The 17035-nt window shown below is 46.3% G+C and overlaps 1 protein-coding gene across 1 annotated transcript in view; it reads left to right on the forward strand.

Moving 5' to 3' along the window:
- Positions 1 to 17035, forward strand: part of dnah2 (dynein, axonemal, heavy chain 2) — a 170146-nt gene that overhangs the window by 137210 nt on the left and 15901 nt on the right. The window contains 17 exon segments of the mRNA XM_034290623.1: positions 228 to 377; positions 478 to 645; positions 1689 to 1849; positions 2172 to 2311; positions 5823 to 5955; positions 6358 to 6497; positions 6788 to 6998; positions 7095 to 7211; positions 7288 to 7429; positions 7643 to 7812; positions 8483 to 8599; positions 8790 to 8954; positions 14240 to 14269; positions 14271 to 14418; positions 14590 to 14628; positions 14631 to 14679; positions 15031 to 15097. Of these exon segments, the coding sequence (XP_034146514.1) occupies positions 228 to 377; positions 478 to 645; positions 1689 to 1849; positions 2172 to 2311; positions 5823 to 5955; positions 6358 to 6497; positions 6788 to 6998; positions 7095 to 7211; positions 7288 to 7429; positions 7643 to 7812; positions 8483 to 8599; positions 8790 to 8954; positions 14240 to 14269; positions 14271 to 14418; positions 14590 to 14628; positions 14631 to 14679; positions 15031 to 15097 (2147 nt within the window).

Below are 17035 nucleotides of genomic sequence, written 5' to 3' on the forward strand. Positions count from 1 at the left end.
GGCAGAAACGCACACACACTTCGACTAGCCTGACATGATGACTAAATGTGTGTGTAGATTGACAAGAGGACTGATTAAAAGGGATTGATTGAGCTATCGACTGACAAGTGGTGTGTAATTAGCAGAGCGGACGGCCTATTGATCCCAATAGCTCTGTCTCCCAGAGTAGTTAACCGATTCCCATGTCATCCTGAGTGGACGTCTCTCTGTGCGCGTGCGTGTCTCAGGGGACTTCCTGAAGGAGCCTCGCGTGTACGAGGACCTGCTTGACCTGACGGTGCTGAGGGGCTTCATGGAGACCCAGTTGGAGGACTACAACTTGACCCCCGGGGCGGTTCCCATGTCCCTGGTGCTCTTCAGGGACGCCGTAGAACACAGTAATAACCACCGTCCTCCGGCCCTCCGGTCCCAGTCAGGAGCTCCTCACAAAGAAGCGCACCTCTCGTCAGCGTCTGACCGGGCTGTTTGTCTCCTCAGTAACCCGCGTGGTCCGTGTGATCGGCCAGCCCCGGGGGAACATGCTGCTGGTGGGCGTCGGGGGCTCGGGCAGAGGGAGCCTTGCCAGGATGTCCGCTGCCATCTGTGACTACGGGGTGTTCCAGGTGGAGGTCACCAAGCAGTACCGCACGCAGGAGTTCAGAGAAGGTTGAGCGCCGCTCCTCTCACCGGCTAGCGGACACGGGTCGTGGGGTTGTTTTGGCAGACTAACACAAACGCTGTCGGATCGCTAAGAGACACGCCTTACGCACGTTAGAAAACACTGTTCTATAGAGGTGGAGGGACAAGATTTGTTTGGGCCTGATTTGGAAGAGAAATCGCTCTGTCCAATTTGGTTGATCTGCCATAAAGCATTTGTTTTGAACATAATTACAGTGAACTACAAGGCACTGCTTGCTTTCTGAGTGTTTAATATGAACTGGGTCAGACCAATTCAACAGCCTCGTGTTTTCTGCAATCTGCGAGGAAACCACTTTGTTTAGATGGCTGATGATTATCAACTGACAACATCGTTTTGTGAAGTTAGCCTGGTAACATTGATCAACTTCTAGATAAACAATCGCACAGTGTGACACATTTTAGACAAGTCTATTTCTGCGGGCAAGTATCCTTTCAAAACAGCCTACTTTGAGGCAGGCTAAAATATAACTATATACTGTACCCTAAATACGATGAAGCCATGAGTTGAGGACTGATCCCCAGTGAGTTGGTCACTGATCCCCAGTGAGTTGAGCACTCATCCCCAGTGAGTTGAGCACTCATCCCCAGTGAGTTGAGGATTGATCCCCAGTGAGTTGAGCACTGATCCCCAGTGAGTTGAGGACTGATCCCCAGTGAGTTGAGCACTGATCCCCAGTGAGTTGAGCACTGATCCCCAGTGAGTTGAGCACTGATCCCCAGTGAGTTGAGGACTAATCCCCAGTGAGTTTGAGAACGCATCACCATCATCCAGCTTTCATTTGAGGGAAGCATTATTAAATAATTGTGCACGCACAGAAGGAACCTCTATCCTTGTCGGGAAACAAAATATATCCCTTGTTTTCTATACTTAGGAACATTCAGTCTCCATCTGCTTAGTTACACGTGTACACATACTGTGTCTGTTCTGGCCCTCTGAGACCACTGCTGGTTTTAAAAAAGCCTTTTTCTGGTCCATTTGACTGATTGCTTTGATTGATTTTGTCTCCCAGACATAAAGAAGTTGTATCGTCTGACGGGGGTGGACAACAAGCCCACGGTGTTCCTATTCAATGACACCCAGATAGTAGAGGATTCTTTTCTAGAGGACATCAACAACATCCTCAGTTCTGGAGAGGTGCCCAACCTCTACAAGCAGGATGAATTCGAAGAGGTACCGCTACCAGATACAAACACACACGCAGATGGAAAGCTAAAAGGAAAAATAAACAGCACTTGTTATTCACAGCAAAGTAAAACATCAAAGGTAGATCTAATGACTGGAATAAAATGTTGAAAGACCTGTTTCAAAAGGGAATACAAATGAAAAGAGGAAACTAAATGTGGACGGATGATATTGTAGCCTGAACAGGAATTTTAGTTATTTTGTTTGATCAGTGTTTTTTGTCATTTTTTCCCCCTTTGGAAGTAACACATACTGACACTTTTTCTTGTTTTGTGTTAACCTTCGACCCTGACCCGACCTCTCCATCCAGGTGACCTGTGCTCTGTCAGACTCGGCGAGGAAAGACAACGTTGTGGAGACGCCGGACTCTATGTTCAAATACCTGATAGAGAGAGTGAGAAACAACCTACACATGGTGATCTGCATGAGTCCTGTGGGAGATCCCTTCAGGTAGAACACAAACACACACGGATCAGCCAGCACATGGCGCTTTGTGGGGGAGGCTTCAGAAAAGCCTTGACTCAGTACCCTTTCTTAAGTTAAAGGATGTACCTGCTGTATTTCACAGAGCACAATAATTCACAATTTACAAACCACTGAACATATTCAACAGTAAGGCATATCCTTCAGTGTCAGTGGCATTGATATTAGACTGGGCTGTAGTGGTGGGGTCTACCAAAGCATTGATATTAGACTGGGCTGTAGTGGTGGGGTCTACCAAAGCATTGATATTAGACTGGGCTGTAGTGGTGGGGTCTACCAAAGCATTGATATTAGACTGGGCTGTAGTGGTGGGGTCTACCAAAGCATTGATATTAGACTGGGCTGTAGTGGTGGGGTCTACCAAAGCATTGATATTAGACTGGGCTGTAGTGGTGGGGTCTACCAAAGCATTGATATTAGACTAGGCTGTTGTGGTGGGGTCTACCAAAGCATTGATATTAGACTGGGCTGTAGTGGTGGGGTCTACCAAAGCATTGATATTAGACTGGGCTGTAGTGGTGGGGTCTACCAAAGCATTGATATTAGACTGGGCTGTAGTGGTGGGGTCTACCAAAGCATTGATATTAGACTGGGCTGTAGTGGTGGGGTCTACCAAAGCATTGATATTAGACTGGGCTGTAGTGGTGGGGTCTACCAAAGCATTGATATTAGACTGGGCTGTAGTGGTGGGGTCTACCAAAGCATTGATATTAGACTGGGCTGTAGTGGTGGGGTCTACCAAAACATTGATATTAGACTGGGCTGTAGTGGTGGGGTCTACCAAAGCATTGATATTAGACTGGGCTGTAGTGGTGGGGTCTACCAAAGCATTGATATTAGACTGGGCTGTAGTGGTGGGGTCTACCAAAGCATTGATATTAAACTGGGCTGTAGTGGTGGGGTCTACCAAAGCATTGATATTAGACTGGGCTGTAGTGGTGGGGTCTACCAAAGCATTGATATTAGACTGGGCTGTAGTGGTGGGGTCTACCAAAGCATTGATATTAAACTGGGCTGTAGTGGTGGGGTCTACCAAAGCATTGATATTAGACTGGGCTGTAGTGGTGGGGTCTACCAAAGCATTGATATTAGACTGGGCTGTAGTGGTGGGGTCTACCAAAGCATTGATATTAAACTGGGCTGTAGTGGTGGGGTCTACCAAAGCATTGATATTAGACTGGGCTGTAGTGGTGGGGTCTACCAAAGCATTGATATTAGACTGGGCTGTAGTGGTGGGGTCTATCAAAGCATTGATATTAGACTGGGCTGTAGTGGTGGGGTCTACCAAAGCATTGATATTAAACTGGGCTGTAGTGGTGGGGTCTACCAAAGCATTGATATTAGACTGGGCTGTAGTGGTGGGGTCTACCAAAGCGTTGCCATGGTTCTCTTCTTATCTGATACATAAAGATGCGCTTTGTCTCTCTCTGTCCCTATGTTTATATCTCTCCCTGTCTATCTTTCTCATTTCTATTTCTATCTCTCTAAGGCTTTATATCACTCCCTGTTTATCTATCCCTGTCTTTCTCTCACCTTTCTTTATCTCTCTGCCTCTATCTCTCTCCTTTCTATCTGTCTCTCTCTGTCTCTCTCTCAACTTCTCCTTCCCTTCTTCCTCTTGTTCTCCCCCCCAGTCTGTCTCTCTAACTCACTATGTCTGTCTGTCTCTGCGTCCTTGTCTGTTTGGGTGAGCTCCTGAACAACTGATCCCCAGTACCATACCATACCATACCATCTTCTTCCGCTTATCCGGGGCCGGGTCGCGGGGGCAGCAGTCTAAGCAGTCTTATACTGATCCCCAGTATTACATGATAAACAGTTAAATATATACTTATCCCCAGTATTGCATGATGAACAGTTAAATATTCACAGATCCCCAGTATTACATGATGAACAGTTTAATATATACTTATCCCCAGTATTGCATGATGAACAGTTAAATATTCACAGATCCCCAGTATTACATGATGAACAGTTTAATATCCACTGATCCCCAGTATTACATAATGAACAGTTAAATATCTACTGATCCCCATTATATCATGATGAATAGTTAAATATCCACTGATACCCAGTATTACATGATTACAGTTAAATGTCCAGACAATGGCTGGGTCTCAAATGACCCACTGATCCCCAGTGCACCATGTTTGATCGCTGGGATTGTCTTATAAATCTTCTTGTTAATGGCTGTACTGCAAATTGGGTTTTGTTGTAGGGTGATGCAGCGTTTTAGACCTGAGGCTCGCTTTGATTTAAAATGACAGGGTGAGTAGCAGACTAGACGGCTAGGTCACACACACACACACACACACACCAGTCTGTCTTTCTCTCATTAGCAGGACAGGGCAGTGGTCACACATAATACCACTAATTGGGCTGGCAGGGCCCATTACCCAGAGCTAATCACCATGCCTTGGCTGTTAGCTCCCGGCCTCCCCACCCCTCTGTCCCTCCACCCCTTCCACCCTCCACCCCATCCTCCCTCCGTCCCTCCACCCCTTCCACCCTCCACCCCATCCTCCCTCCGTCCCTCCACCTCATCCTCCCTCCACCCCTTCCACCCTCCACCTCATCCTCCCTCCGTCCCTTCCACCCTCCACCCCATCCTCCCTCCGTCCCTCCACCTCATCCTCCCTCCACCCCTTCCACCCTCCACCTCATCCTCCCTCCGTCCCTCCAACTCTTCCTCCCTCCACCTCATCCTCCCTCCGTCCCTCCACCCCATCCTCCCTCCACCTCATCCTCCCTCCGTCCCTCCACCCCATCCTCCCTCCACCTCATCCTCCCTCCGTCCCTCCACCCCATCCTCCCTCCACCTCATCCTCCCTCAGTCCCTCCACCCCTTCCACCCTCCACCCCATCCTCCCTCTGTCCCTCCACCTCATCCTCCCTCCGTCCCTCCACCTCATCCTCCCTCAGTCCCTCCACCCCTTCCACCCCATCCTCCCTCCGTCCCTCCACCTCATCCTCCCTCCACCTCGTCCACCCTCCACCTCATCCTCCCTCAGTCCCTCCAACTCTTCCTCCCTCCACCTCATCCTCCCTCTGTTCCTCCACCCCATCCTCCCTCCGTCCCTCCACCTCATCCTCCCTCCACCTCGTCCACCCTCCACCTCATCCTCCCTCAGTCCCTCCAACTCTTCCTCCCTCCACCTCATCCTCCCTCTGTTCCTCCACCCTTTCTACCCTCCACCCCATCCTCCCTTCATCCCTCCAGCTCATCCTCCCAATGTCTTTCCACCCCTTTCTCCCATCCTCCCTCCACCCCATCCAACCTCCTTCCCTCCACCTCTGACCCATGTTAGCGAGTGAGAGCGAATGTTAGCAGTCACACTGCCGCTCAAGGTGCTTTTCATCATTCACCACCACACTAATGTGCCCACCCCACCCCCTCATACCAAGGAGGAGGTGAGCTTACAACTACACACCACACATTGACCTTTAGTGACATTTGTTGTGATGGTGCGGTCCACAGGAACTACGTCCGTCAGTATCCAGCCCTGGTTAACTGCACCACCCTGGATTGGTTCTCAGAGTGGCCCAGAGACGCCCTGCTGGAAGTAGCTGAGAGATACCTGGATGGACTGGCCCTTGGCACCGTGGAAGGGGTGAGACACACACACACACACACACACAGAGTAAGATGTGTGATTCACTCCCTCATCCCTTCTCAGTAGCTGCTAGCTAGTCTTTAAAAGCCGATGGTGGAGACCTGAGGGCTCAGGGTTTATCTGATGTACCTCCACTAGCCTTCACCTGTATGTATACCACTGCTGTGCTATTCCATTTGTTCTCACAGCGTTAGGCAGCATTGCATAATGATTTTCTGATGTTTAGACACAGAAGTATGACCACATGATTATGTATTTTCATTTTGTATAATGGTTTTAATGTTTAACGTGGCCTTGTATTCTAACAATGTGTTTATTTGTTAGGTTGACATTGTGTTGTTAATTTCTAGCCCTACATTGTTGTAGTGCTGTGTGTAGTGACGTTATGTGTTTTCCTAGATCCAGACCAAGGTGGCCAGTATGTTTGTGATCATGCACCAGTCTGTTGCCCAGTTCTCCCAGAGGATGAAACTGGAGCTGAAGAGACACAACTATGTCACTCCCACTAACTACCTGGAGCTGGTGTCTGGATACAAGAAGTAACCACCATCTCTGTTTCCTAATGAAAGGGTTTTTTACTGCCTTCTCCCAATATAGCCGTCATCTCGCCGCTCCAAATGCAGCACTCTCTGATACAGTGTCTCACCCTCTGCCTGCTTGCCTGTCTGTCTGTCTGTCTGTCAGGCATCCTGTCTTGTCTGCATGTCTTTTTCTGTCTGACTATTCACCTATCTGTCTGCCATTCTACATCTGACTGTGGCTGTGTCTGTCTGTCATCCTGTCGTTCTCGGTCTCACTCTAGCCGTTTGTCTTTCTGTCCTTTTTCTAGGTTGCTGGCAGAGAAGCGCCGTGAGCTCGGGGAGCAGGTGTCCAAGCTGAGGAGCGGTCTGTTTAAGATAGACGACACGCGCGGCAAAGTTGAGGCCATGTCTGTTGAGCTGGAGGACGCCAAGAAGAAAGTGGCTGACTTCCAGAGGCAGTGTGAGGACTACCTGGTCGTCATCGTCCAGCAGAAGAGAGAAGCCGACGAGCAGCAGAAGGTGTGGGTTGGAGGGGGGGCGGTACATGCTGATATCAGTTAAGAGGGAACGCTGGTTATTGGCGCGACCTGCCACTTAAACCCTGCTTGTGTGTAGGCCGTGAGTGCCCACAGTGAGAAGATCGGAGCAGAGGAGATCAAGTGCAAGTCTTTGGCTGAGAACGCCCAGCGAGACTTGGATGAAGCTCTGCCTGCCCTGGAGGAGGCCATGAAGGTACGCTGTTTATACGTCCCACGCGGGGCTGGAGGTTTACGTGGGCGCCACTCACAAGCATGTCGCTCCTTCCCAGGCGCTGGAATCCCTGAACAAGAAGGACATGACAGAGATCAAGTCGTACGGCCGCCCCCCGGCCCTGGTGGAGACCGTCATGCAGGCGGTCATGATCCTCCGAGGCAACGAGCCCACCTGGGCAGAGGCCAAGAGACAGCTGGGTGAGTCTCCCTGTTCCTGTCTCGGTATCTCCAGCTACCTCTGTCTTGTCCTCCCTTCTCTCACCCTGGGTGGGGCTGATAACATAAACGTACGGGGGGGGGACGCGCTAGACTGGTGCACGTACTGTAGAGTTGAGACATTTCTGAAAACTGCAATTAAAAAGAGGTAATGATATGGTCATTTAAAGGTTGCCTTTGGTTTCTGGCATGTAGGAGAGGCCAACTTCATCAAGCAGCTGGTCCACTTCGACAAGGACAACATCTCGGACCGCGTGCTGAAGAAGATCGGCCAGTACTGCACCCAGCCCGACTTTCAGCCGGAGATCATAGGAAGGGTCTCGCTGGCCGCCAAGTCTCTCTGCATGTGGGTCAGAGCCATGGAGGTGAGACGGATGCATAACCCCTGTTATATACTGCACAAACACACACACACACATCCCATCCTGCTCTACACACACTGATATTTAGGTCCACTGGCAGCTGCTTCTGTATTTGAGCCTTCCAGACTAGACACACACAGATACCAATTATTACACACCTATCCCCATTTCTATCAACTACCAGCTGGTGCTGCTTCTCCCTGCTCCCTGTCTCTCTCCCTCACTCTCTCACTCTTTGTCTCTTGCATTGAGAAATTCTGATTGCTTTTTTGGCATGACAACAGTTTGTAAATATTGCCAAAGCGGAAGAGTTGCGCAGCATTTCAGCAAATACAGAACAATGCGAGGAGGATAATGAAGTCGAGTTCATTTCCATAGTAATAACACTGTGAAATAATAATGTATACAAGTACAACACTATCTCTGTTGTATTGTGTTATCTTCTGTAAATAAATCTAAGTGAATTAAAAGAAAGAAAAGGGAATAAATGATTTACAGTGAGAACCCTTTGGAGAGTCAAAGGCTGTTGGATCAGACGTATCTTCAATATAATGTTCCAACCCCAGGATATTCACATACATCATTGTTATTCAGTATAGTAATGGCTACTTACTATTTGTGTTTGTGCTTTTATATGTTTGGCATTTCTTATCTGTTCCTATCTGTCCTGCAGGTGTACGGCCGTATCTTCAGGGTGGTGGAGCCCAAGAGAGCCAGGCTGAACGGTGCCTTGTCCCAGCTGGCAGAGAAACAGGCTTCCTTGGCTGAGGCCCAGGCCAAACTCAGAGAGGTATACACACACACAGACACACAGACACACAGAAGGAGAGAGAAGAGGTGCTGTGTAGAGCGCAGAGGACACCTGGCTGTCAGATCACAGCTGGGTGCGTTGCTTAGTATGCATGTGTGTATGGTGGGTATGGAACTGTACTGTATTGGTGTTACTCTGTCTCTTACTCTGTGTGTGTGTGTGTGTGTAGGTTGGCGAGAAGTTGGAGCAGTTGAAGAGGAAGTATGATGAGAAGTTAACCCAGAAGGAGGAGTTGAGGAGGAAGTCGGAGGACATGGAGCTTAAACTGGACCGGGCTGGTAAACTGGTGTCAGGGTTGGCTGGAGAGAGGATCCGCTGGGAAGAGACCGTAGCGGTACGGACCCACCTTGCAAGAAGCCCATTGGCTCAACCATAACACACACACATACACACACACACACACACACACACACACACTGGAACCACAATTTATCCTATGCATTTTCTTTAACACGGTGGTTCTGAAACTGCCATTTTCTGCCTTAAATAATAACAAAAAATGGCCAATAGTAGCAAATTATAGTCTGTTTTTCGGGATCAAATAAGTATTCTTTTGAATTGTTCAACAGAACAAAGACCATTGTTTTGATCTTTTTCTTCTCAGAAGATCAATTTGTGATAGTAGATCAGAATCGGGCTCCTCTGTGATACAGCGGGGAGAACAAGAGAACAGGTATTTGATACACTGCCGATTTTGCAGGTTTTCCTACTTACAAAGCATGTAGAGGTCTGTCATTTTTATCATAGGTACTATTCAACTGTGAGTGACGCAATTTTTAAGTAATTAATTAGCATTTTATTGCATGACCTAAGTATTTGATACATCAGAAAAGCAGAACATAAAATTTGGTACAGAAACCTTTGTTTGCAATTACAGAGATCATACGTTTCCTGTAGTTCTTGACCAGGTTTGCACACACTGCAGCAGGGATTTTGGCCCACTCCTCCATACAGACCTTCTCCAGATCCTTCAGGTTTTGGGGCTATCGCTGGGCAATATGGACTTTCAGCTCCCTCCAAAGATTTTCTATTGGGTTCAGGTCTGGAGACTGGCTAGGCCACTCCAGGAGATGCTTCTTACGGAGCCACTCCTTAGTTGCCCTGGCTGTGTGTTTCGGGTTGTTGTCATGTTGGAAGACCCAGCCACGAACCATCTTCAATGCTTTTACTGAGGGAAGGAGGTTGTTGGCCAAGATCTCGCGATACATGGCCCCATCCATCCTCCCCTCAATACAATGCAGTCGTCCTGTCCCCTTGGGACAGGAGTGGAGTTTAGACCAAAAAGCTCAATTTTTGTCTCATCAGACCACATGACCTTCTCCCATTCCTCTTCTGGATCATCCAGATGGTCATTGGCAAACTTCAGACGGGCCTGGACATGCGCTGGCTTGAGCAGGGTGATAGATATTGAGCATGAAAGTAATTGAATTAAGCTTGACACAATGTATGAGAGTACTAACTATCTCTGTATGGAGAGGTAGGAAATGTGATGTCCCATTACTGATGGGTCCCAAACACCCTGTCCATACCTCCTATGTATGTGACTGTCATAGGACTCTCTGAATATACATACAAGGGTATTTTGTAGGACAAACTATTTCTTATAATAGTCTGTGTAATGGTTGGCTATGAACACTGACCACCTCCTGTGTGTCCTGGTATATATGACGGTGTTTTCGCTGTAATCATTTGGAGAGAACAATGAAAGAACTATGGAAGGTGCTCATGCTGGATAAAGGCTCTCCCCTGACTTCCGGTTGCATTAATTTTGTTCATGGATCACAAGTGAGCAGAATCTAACAAGGGGGACCTTGCGTGCGCTGCAGGATTTTAATCCATGACGGCGTAGTGTGTTACTAATGGTTTTCTTTGAGACTGTGGTCCCAGCTCTCTTCAGGTCATTGACCAGGTCCTGCCGTGTAGTTCTGGGCTGATCCCTCACCTTCCTCATGATCATTGATGCCCCACGAGGTGAGATCTTGCATGGAGCCCAAGAGCGAGGGAGATTGACCGTCATCTTGAACTTCTTCCATTTTCTAATAATTGTGCCAACAGTTGTTGCCTTGTCACCAAGCTGCTTGCCTATTGTCCTGTAGCCCATCCCAGCCTTGTGCAGGTCTACAATTTTATCCCTGATGTCCTTACACAGCTCTCTGGTCTTGGCCATTGTGGAGAGGTTGGAGTCTGTTTGATTGAGTGTGTGGACAGGTGTCTTTTATACAGGCAACGAGTTCAAACAGGTGCAGTTAATACAGGTAATGAGTGGAGAACAGGAGGTCTTCTTAAAGAAAAACTAACAGGTCTGTGAGAGACGGAATTCTTACTGGTTGGTAGGTGATCAAATACTTATGTCATGCAATAAAATGCAAATTAATTATTTAAAAATCATACAATGTGATTTTCTGGATTTTTGTTTTTGATTCCATCTCTCACAGTTGAAATGTACCTATGATAAAAATTACAGACCTCTACATGCTTTGTAAGTAGGAAAACCTGCTAAATCTGCAGTGTATCAAATACTTGTTCTCCCCACTGTAATTGCAGGTTGGAGTTTCTGTGAGTTTGTCCCAGTTGTTTGGGACATTCTCTCCTCCCACTTGATTCCAAAGGCTCCATTACTTCATAAAGGTTGCACCACAAGTGCAATTTAAGCTGCGACTGGCGCTGTCCAAACAGGTGCATCGTTGTCACCATTTAATCCTGTTTCAACAAGGTGTTAGTTCTTAATAACGTTTTAACCGTTAGATATATTCCATATTTGGCACGTTTCCTTTTGGCCAGTGTTTCATGTGTGGGCATAGCGGCCAGGCTTTTGTTAAGCATGAAACGAAGTCAGCAAATTAGTTTGGAACCATGTCTAGCTTTAGGGGGTTGGAATCTATCCTAAAGCCTACAGTAGACGGATCTGTTACTTCACTGCTGCTCAATGGTCGCTTACACATGCTGTATTTCCCTGTACTAACCAGTCTGTTTTCAATTAGTGATAACTGTGTGTATTTCCCTGTATTACCAGTCCATTTTGAATTAGTGATAACTCTGTATTTCCCTGTACTACCCAGTCTGTTTTGAATTAGTGATAACTCTGTATTTCCCTGTACTAACCAGTCTGTTTTGAATTAGTGATAACTCTGTATTTCCCTGTACTAACAAGTCTGTTTTGAATTAGTGATAACTCTGTATTTCCCTGTACTAACAAGTCTGTTTTGAATTAGTGATAACTCTGTATTTCCCTGTATTAACCAGTCCTTTTTGAATTAGTGATAACTCTGTATTTCCCTGTACTAACAAGTCTGTTTTGAATTAGTGATAACTCTGTATTTCCCTGTACTAACAAGTCTGTTTTGAATTAGTGATAACTCTGTATTTCCCTGTACTAACCAGTCTGTTTTCAATTAGTGATAACTGTGTGTATTTCCCTGTATTACCAGTCCATTTTGAATTAGTGATAACTCTGTATTTCCCTGTACTACCCAGTCTGTTTTGAATTAGTGATAACTCTGTATTTCCCTGTACTAACCAGTCTGTTTTGAATTAGTGATAACTCTAGTATTTCCCTGTACTAACAAGTCTATTTGTGAATTAGTGATAACTCTGTATTTCCCTGTACTAACCAGTCTGTTTTGAATTTAGTGATAACTGTGTATTTCCCTGTACTAACAAGTCTGTTTGAATTAGTGATAACTCTGTATTTCCCTGTATTAACCAGTCCTTTTTGAATTAGTGATAACTCTGTATTTCCCTGTACTAACAAGTCTGTTTTGAATTATTGATAACTCTGTATTTTCCTGTACTAACAAGTCTGTTTTGAATTAGTGATAACCTGTATTTCCCTGTATAACAAGTCTGTTTTGAATTAGTGATAACTCTATGTATTTCCCTGTACTAACAAGTCTGTTTTGAATTAGTGATAACTCTATGTATTTCCCTGTACTAACAAGTCTGTTTTGAATTAGTGATAACTCTGTATTTCCCTGTACTAACAAGTCTGTTTTGAATTAGTGATAACTCTATGTATTTCCCTGTACTAACCAATCCGTTTTGAATTAGTAATAACTCCGTCATGACTGGATCAGGGCTTTTGTTTGTGTTTTCCCGTCATTGAGTCATTCCTTTGGGCGTGTTAGTGGGAGCTGGGATGCATGTGTATTGATGAACCCGGATTGAAGTGGAGTTAGAGACACGTAATCTGCAGTTACCTCAGATGGGTCCCGGGGAATTAACGTTTGTGTAAATCACATGCTTTATTTCACTAGTCACTAGGCAAGGACAATAGACCCTGTGCACCAGCGCAGTGAGGAACTTCCGCTTGTGTCTAGAAGTCGGTATTGCAGTTTCCGGTTTACTTACTAATACTCATCCGCATTAGTAAACACCTAAACTCACAACAAGATGAGTGATGCTGTTGTACGGGAAAAAAAATATATAATGTACGTGACTCATTTAAGTTTCAAGGCACAAGTGGGGCATCATTTTAATCAGGAGAATGTCCTCTTTTTAATAAAATATGGCTCGCGCCATTCAATGACTTCAAACGCTCGACTAGAAATAGTCAGAAAAGGCGATTTTTTATATACTTCCACGTAACGCAGGTTTAAGCGCAATTAATACCATATAGGACCAGATGTTATTTTTCAGTTTTGTTGTGAAATGAGGTTACAGTAGTAAAATAAAAGAGGAGACCTGTTTTGGTGCTTTTTTTGAGGCTATGTAATTTTAAGCTTAATTTAGGTTAGAAGAGGCTGAACGAAGGTTCATTTCAATTCACTTGCTATGGGGACACGCTAGCGTTCCAGCTCAGCCAGCGTTCCAGCTCAGCCAGCATTCTTTTGCCGTTTTTGAGACTAGGGTGAATTTGTATGCGTTCTATTGTGCTGCCTAATACTACACTAAAAAGGAACACGTCGCTAACTAGCTTAGCCGATAGCCGGCCGGCACACCACAGTAAACTACTTACCCTCGTAGTTGTGCAGAAAACTCGATACGTAGAGTTTGAATCCCTTGTTCCGCTTGCTTGTTGGAGCAGGGGACCAGGCATCAACAATTCCATGGACATCACTAATGCTTATTTTTAAGGCAGGTCTTGGAGTCATCTACTAAAACTGACATTTTGGGCGACGCGGGTTGATCGCCTTAAGTAACCGGAAAATGATTATGCCGACATCTGGCTAAAGCGGAAGTTCGTCCACACGCTTGTGCACAGAGCCCTATTGTACATCCACACATAGACTTGAAGTATGCCATGGCATGCTGGGACGATATCTACAAGCATACATTTGTTTATTTCATTACATGAAACATGTTTCCAACATCAAAAACAACCTTGCACAAATGTAATTTATATTAGAAATTAATGGTTTTTCAATCTTGATGTTATTCAGTGGGGAAGGCAGTTGCTCTGACATTTGTACACAGTGGCAAAGCCAGTCTACATTATTTTGCTATGTTAAAAACAGAGTTTCTGGAGCTAATTAACACTTACTGCTCAGTTAAATTGATTTAAATAATGTATCAGGTGCTATTTGACTTTTACTGTACTTCCTATGGACTTAATTTTGTAAAAAAGAATTATAATGACACTGGTACCTTTTTTAAAATCAATATTGTGATTGTGTGTGTCAGGGCTTGGAGAAGAACATGGGCTTCCTGGTGGTGCGACTGTCTACTGGCTGCTGCCTTCCTCTCCTACATGGGACCTTTTCTGTCCAACTACAGAGATGAGCTGCTGTATATCTGGATGAAAGAGGTCCCGGACTTAAATACTAATAAACAAATGACACATTCAGTTAGTGTGTGGTTGTGTTGGTATGTGAATTATGTTATTTAATCCTTACCAGTGGTCTTAGCACATTAATTGCAACCGTATAGTCCATGTTGCCCTTCTTTTGCCCTCTCGTTCCCTCGCTCCGTCAGGTGCGTCAGTTTGAGGTTGCCATGTTCCCCTGGTTAGTTTTGCGGTTTTCCTGTCGAAGCCAACGGTCGTGATGGGCACTGGAACATTCAGGGTCTGCCCTCGACGCCTTCTCCACCGAGAACGGAGTCATCGTAACCCGCGGCAACCGGTCGGATAGCACACCTTACAGCCCCCACCCCCTTACACACACACACACACGCACGCGCGCGCTCACGCACACACATTGACTGAGTCACTCCATAGAGACTCTACTATCTGTATTCAACTCTCTTCGTCTATCTTTCCTCTGTGCTTATTTTCATATCTGTAAGAGTACATCAGTAGTCTAGACGAGACAAAAAACTGTTCAATTTAATCAAACAAAGCTTGTGCCTATCTCTGTCCCCCAGACCTCTGAGATAGGGCTCAGAAGACATAGATGCTAGAGATTGGGTGATGTGGATAGCCTGATAATATCACTGGTCCTCTTTCTGACTGGTATTCCTCTTCCTTTTCCAAGATGGCCACTGATGGTGGATCCACAAGGTCAGGCCCTGAAGTGGATCAAGAACATGGAAATGAAGAGGGTGAGATCTGTTTCGTACCCCTACACGTCTCACACATGAACTCTATCCCTACTCACAGACCTCTCTCTGCCGCTGTCTACTTTGCTGACCTGGTATTGTCTGCTTGTGTGTTTCCCAACGTCGGGGTCGGCGGCCCTGTTTCTGGACCGCTGCGGAGTATGCAGGATTTAGCTCCGATCCACTTGGAAGACCAGGTGGTTTGAATTTAGGAAATCGCTGAACTGATCAATTGTCTCAGTTGGTCAGCTCTGTGATTGGGTCCATTCGGCACATCTGGTCTTCCAGGTGGGTTAAATATAAACCCTGCATATCCCGAAGCGCCTCTGGGAACATGGTGGCCGTGCCCTGGCCTACGTATTCCATATTACACAACCGTGTTCTTCCCCTCTTGAGTTTTGGCCTTTACCATGTTGCTGTTGTTTACCATAGTGAAAGGTCAAAATGCCTCTGAAAACATGTTTAATAACCCCCCCCCCCCCCCCCCCCCCCCCCCCCCCCCCGCTACAACTACATTCATTGTACTCTTATCAGTCCTTCATACCCTGTAGGACCAGAATGGAAGTCCGACTGTCAGAACGCTGTCTGCCAAGCATGGGGAGGGAGGTGGATTATGTCGATGGGCCTCTTGTTTGAGACAGGTCTTGACATTTGTGTGCTTCAGTTAAGACCAGTAGGCTTGCTTCATCAGATAAGGTCCTTTCTGCACAGACTCTCGCAAGCAAACGTGCACTTGCAGACCCGACTGAACAAGAAGGACGTTTAAAATACATAATCTTGTCCTCCCGCCTCTGCGGTTTCTATGCTCCATTCTTCAGACACTCGTTTAATGTGTTCCCTCGCTCCTTGTGTAGTTTTAAGAGGCAGTTTCGTCTTTCAGTAGAACGTGTTATTCAAAAGGCCCTATTTTCCATCTGCTTGTCTGTTAGCCAGGTTTTTAAACCCCACTATGTTATCTCAGCGGAGTTGGTTTTCGACAAGTGTACCTCCGACTGCATCGAGTCGCTGTCAGTCAATACAAGGAATGCGCCTGTATTTGTACAGCGGTTTATTAGAAAGTGTGGATTTCAGCAAACAAAGAACGGGTCCGTCTTTACATTGGACCAACACAGGATGACTGGAAGGGTTTATGAATTTACATTTGCAGAAGTATCTACGTGCAGCGACTGGGTGCACTTGGAGTTTCGCTCTGCCCAGTCCCACTGAGGGTCGAAACCTGCCTGTCGGTTTGATACATGAGACCCACATGACAGGTGTGTAGTCAGCCTGGGAGTGAGTGATGTGACTGGTGGGGACGGGTAGAGACCTGGGAGGGAGCGAACCGGCGGACAACCCACCCGTCTGTCTTGGAGTACACAGCACTCTTCGTGGCTCATCGTTTCCGACAAGACGGGCCGAAACAGCTTCTCCCCTCTCCTCTCACGCTCACCCCTCCCTTTTTCTCTCTGCTACTCCGTTCGTTCTCTACCTTTCACTCCCCTCTCCAGCTGCTTACAGCTGGACCAAATCCAAATAAAATGTCCTTTGTCATGCTTGTGGTAAAACAACAGATGTAGACATACAGTGAAATGCTTACGTACTGTACATTTCCAGCAATGCAATGTTAAAAGCATGAGAGTTAGGACAACAAATACCAAAGATTAGTACCCATTATTATATTCAACACCAATGATGCATGTCAATAGCATGACCATGTACAGGCAGGTCTGGTAGCCAGTTTATGTGATACCAGATAGATTTCCTACATACAGGTGGTGGTAAAGCCACTAGAAAATAGGAGAGACCACAAACAGAGGCAGCAGCCAATGTGATGACTTTAAAGCATGGTAGGATAGAGGATAGTCTATGACTCTCGGCCCTTAGCTGTTGATGGCGTTTGCACCAGCATGAGGAACCTTGAATCCGTTGGCTGGAGCCAGGCAGTGGTGCAGCTGGAGAGAG

This window comes from Esox lucius, chromosome 24 (genome assembly GCF_011004845.1).
Source record: "Esox lucius isolate fEsoLuc1 chromosome 24, fEsoLuc1.pri, whole genome shotgun sequence".
Classification (NCBI taxonomy): Eukaryota; Metazoa; Chordata; class Actinopteri; order Esociformes; family Esocidae; genus Esox; species Esox lucius.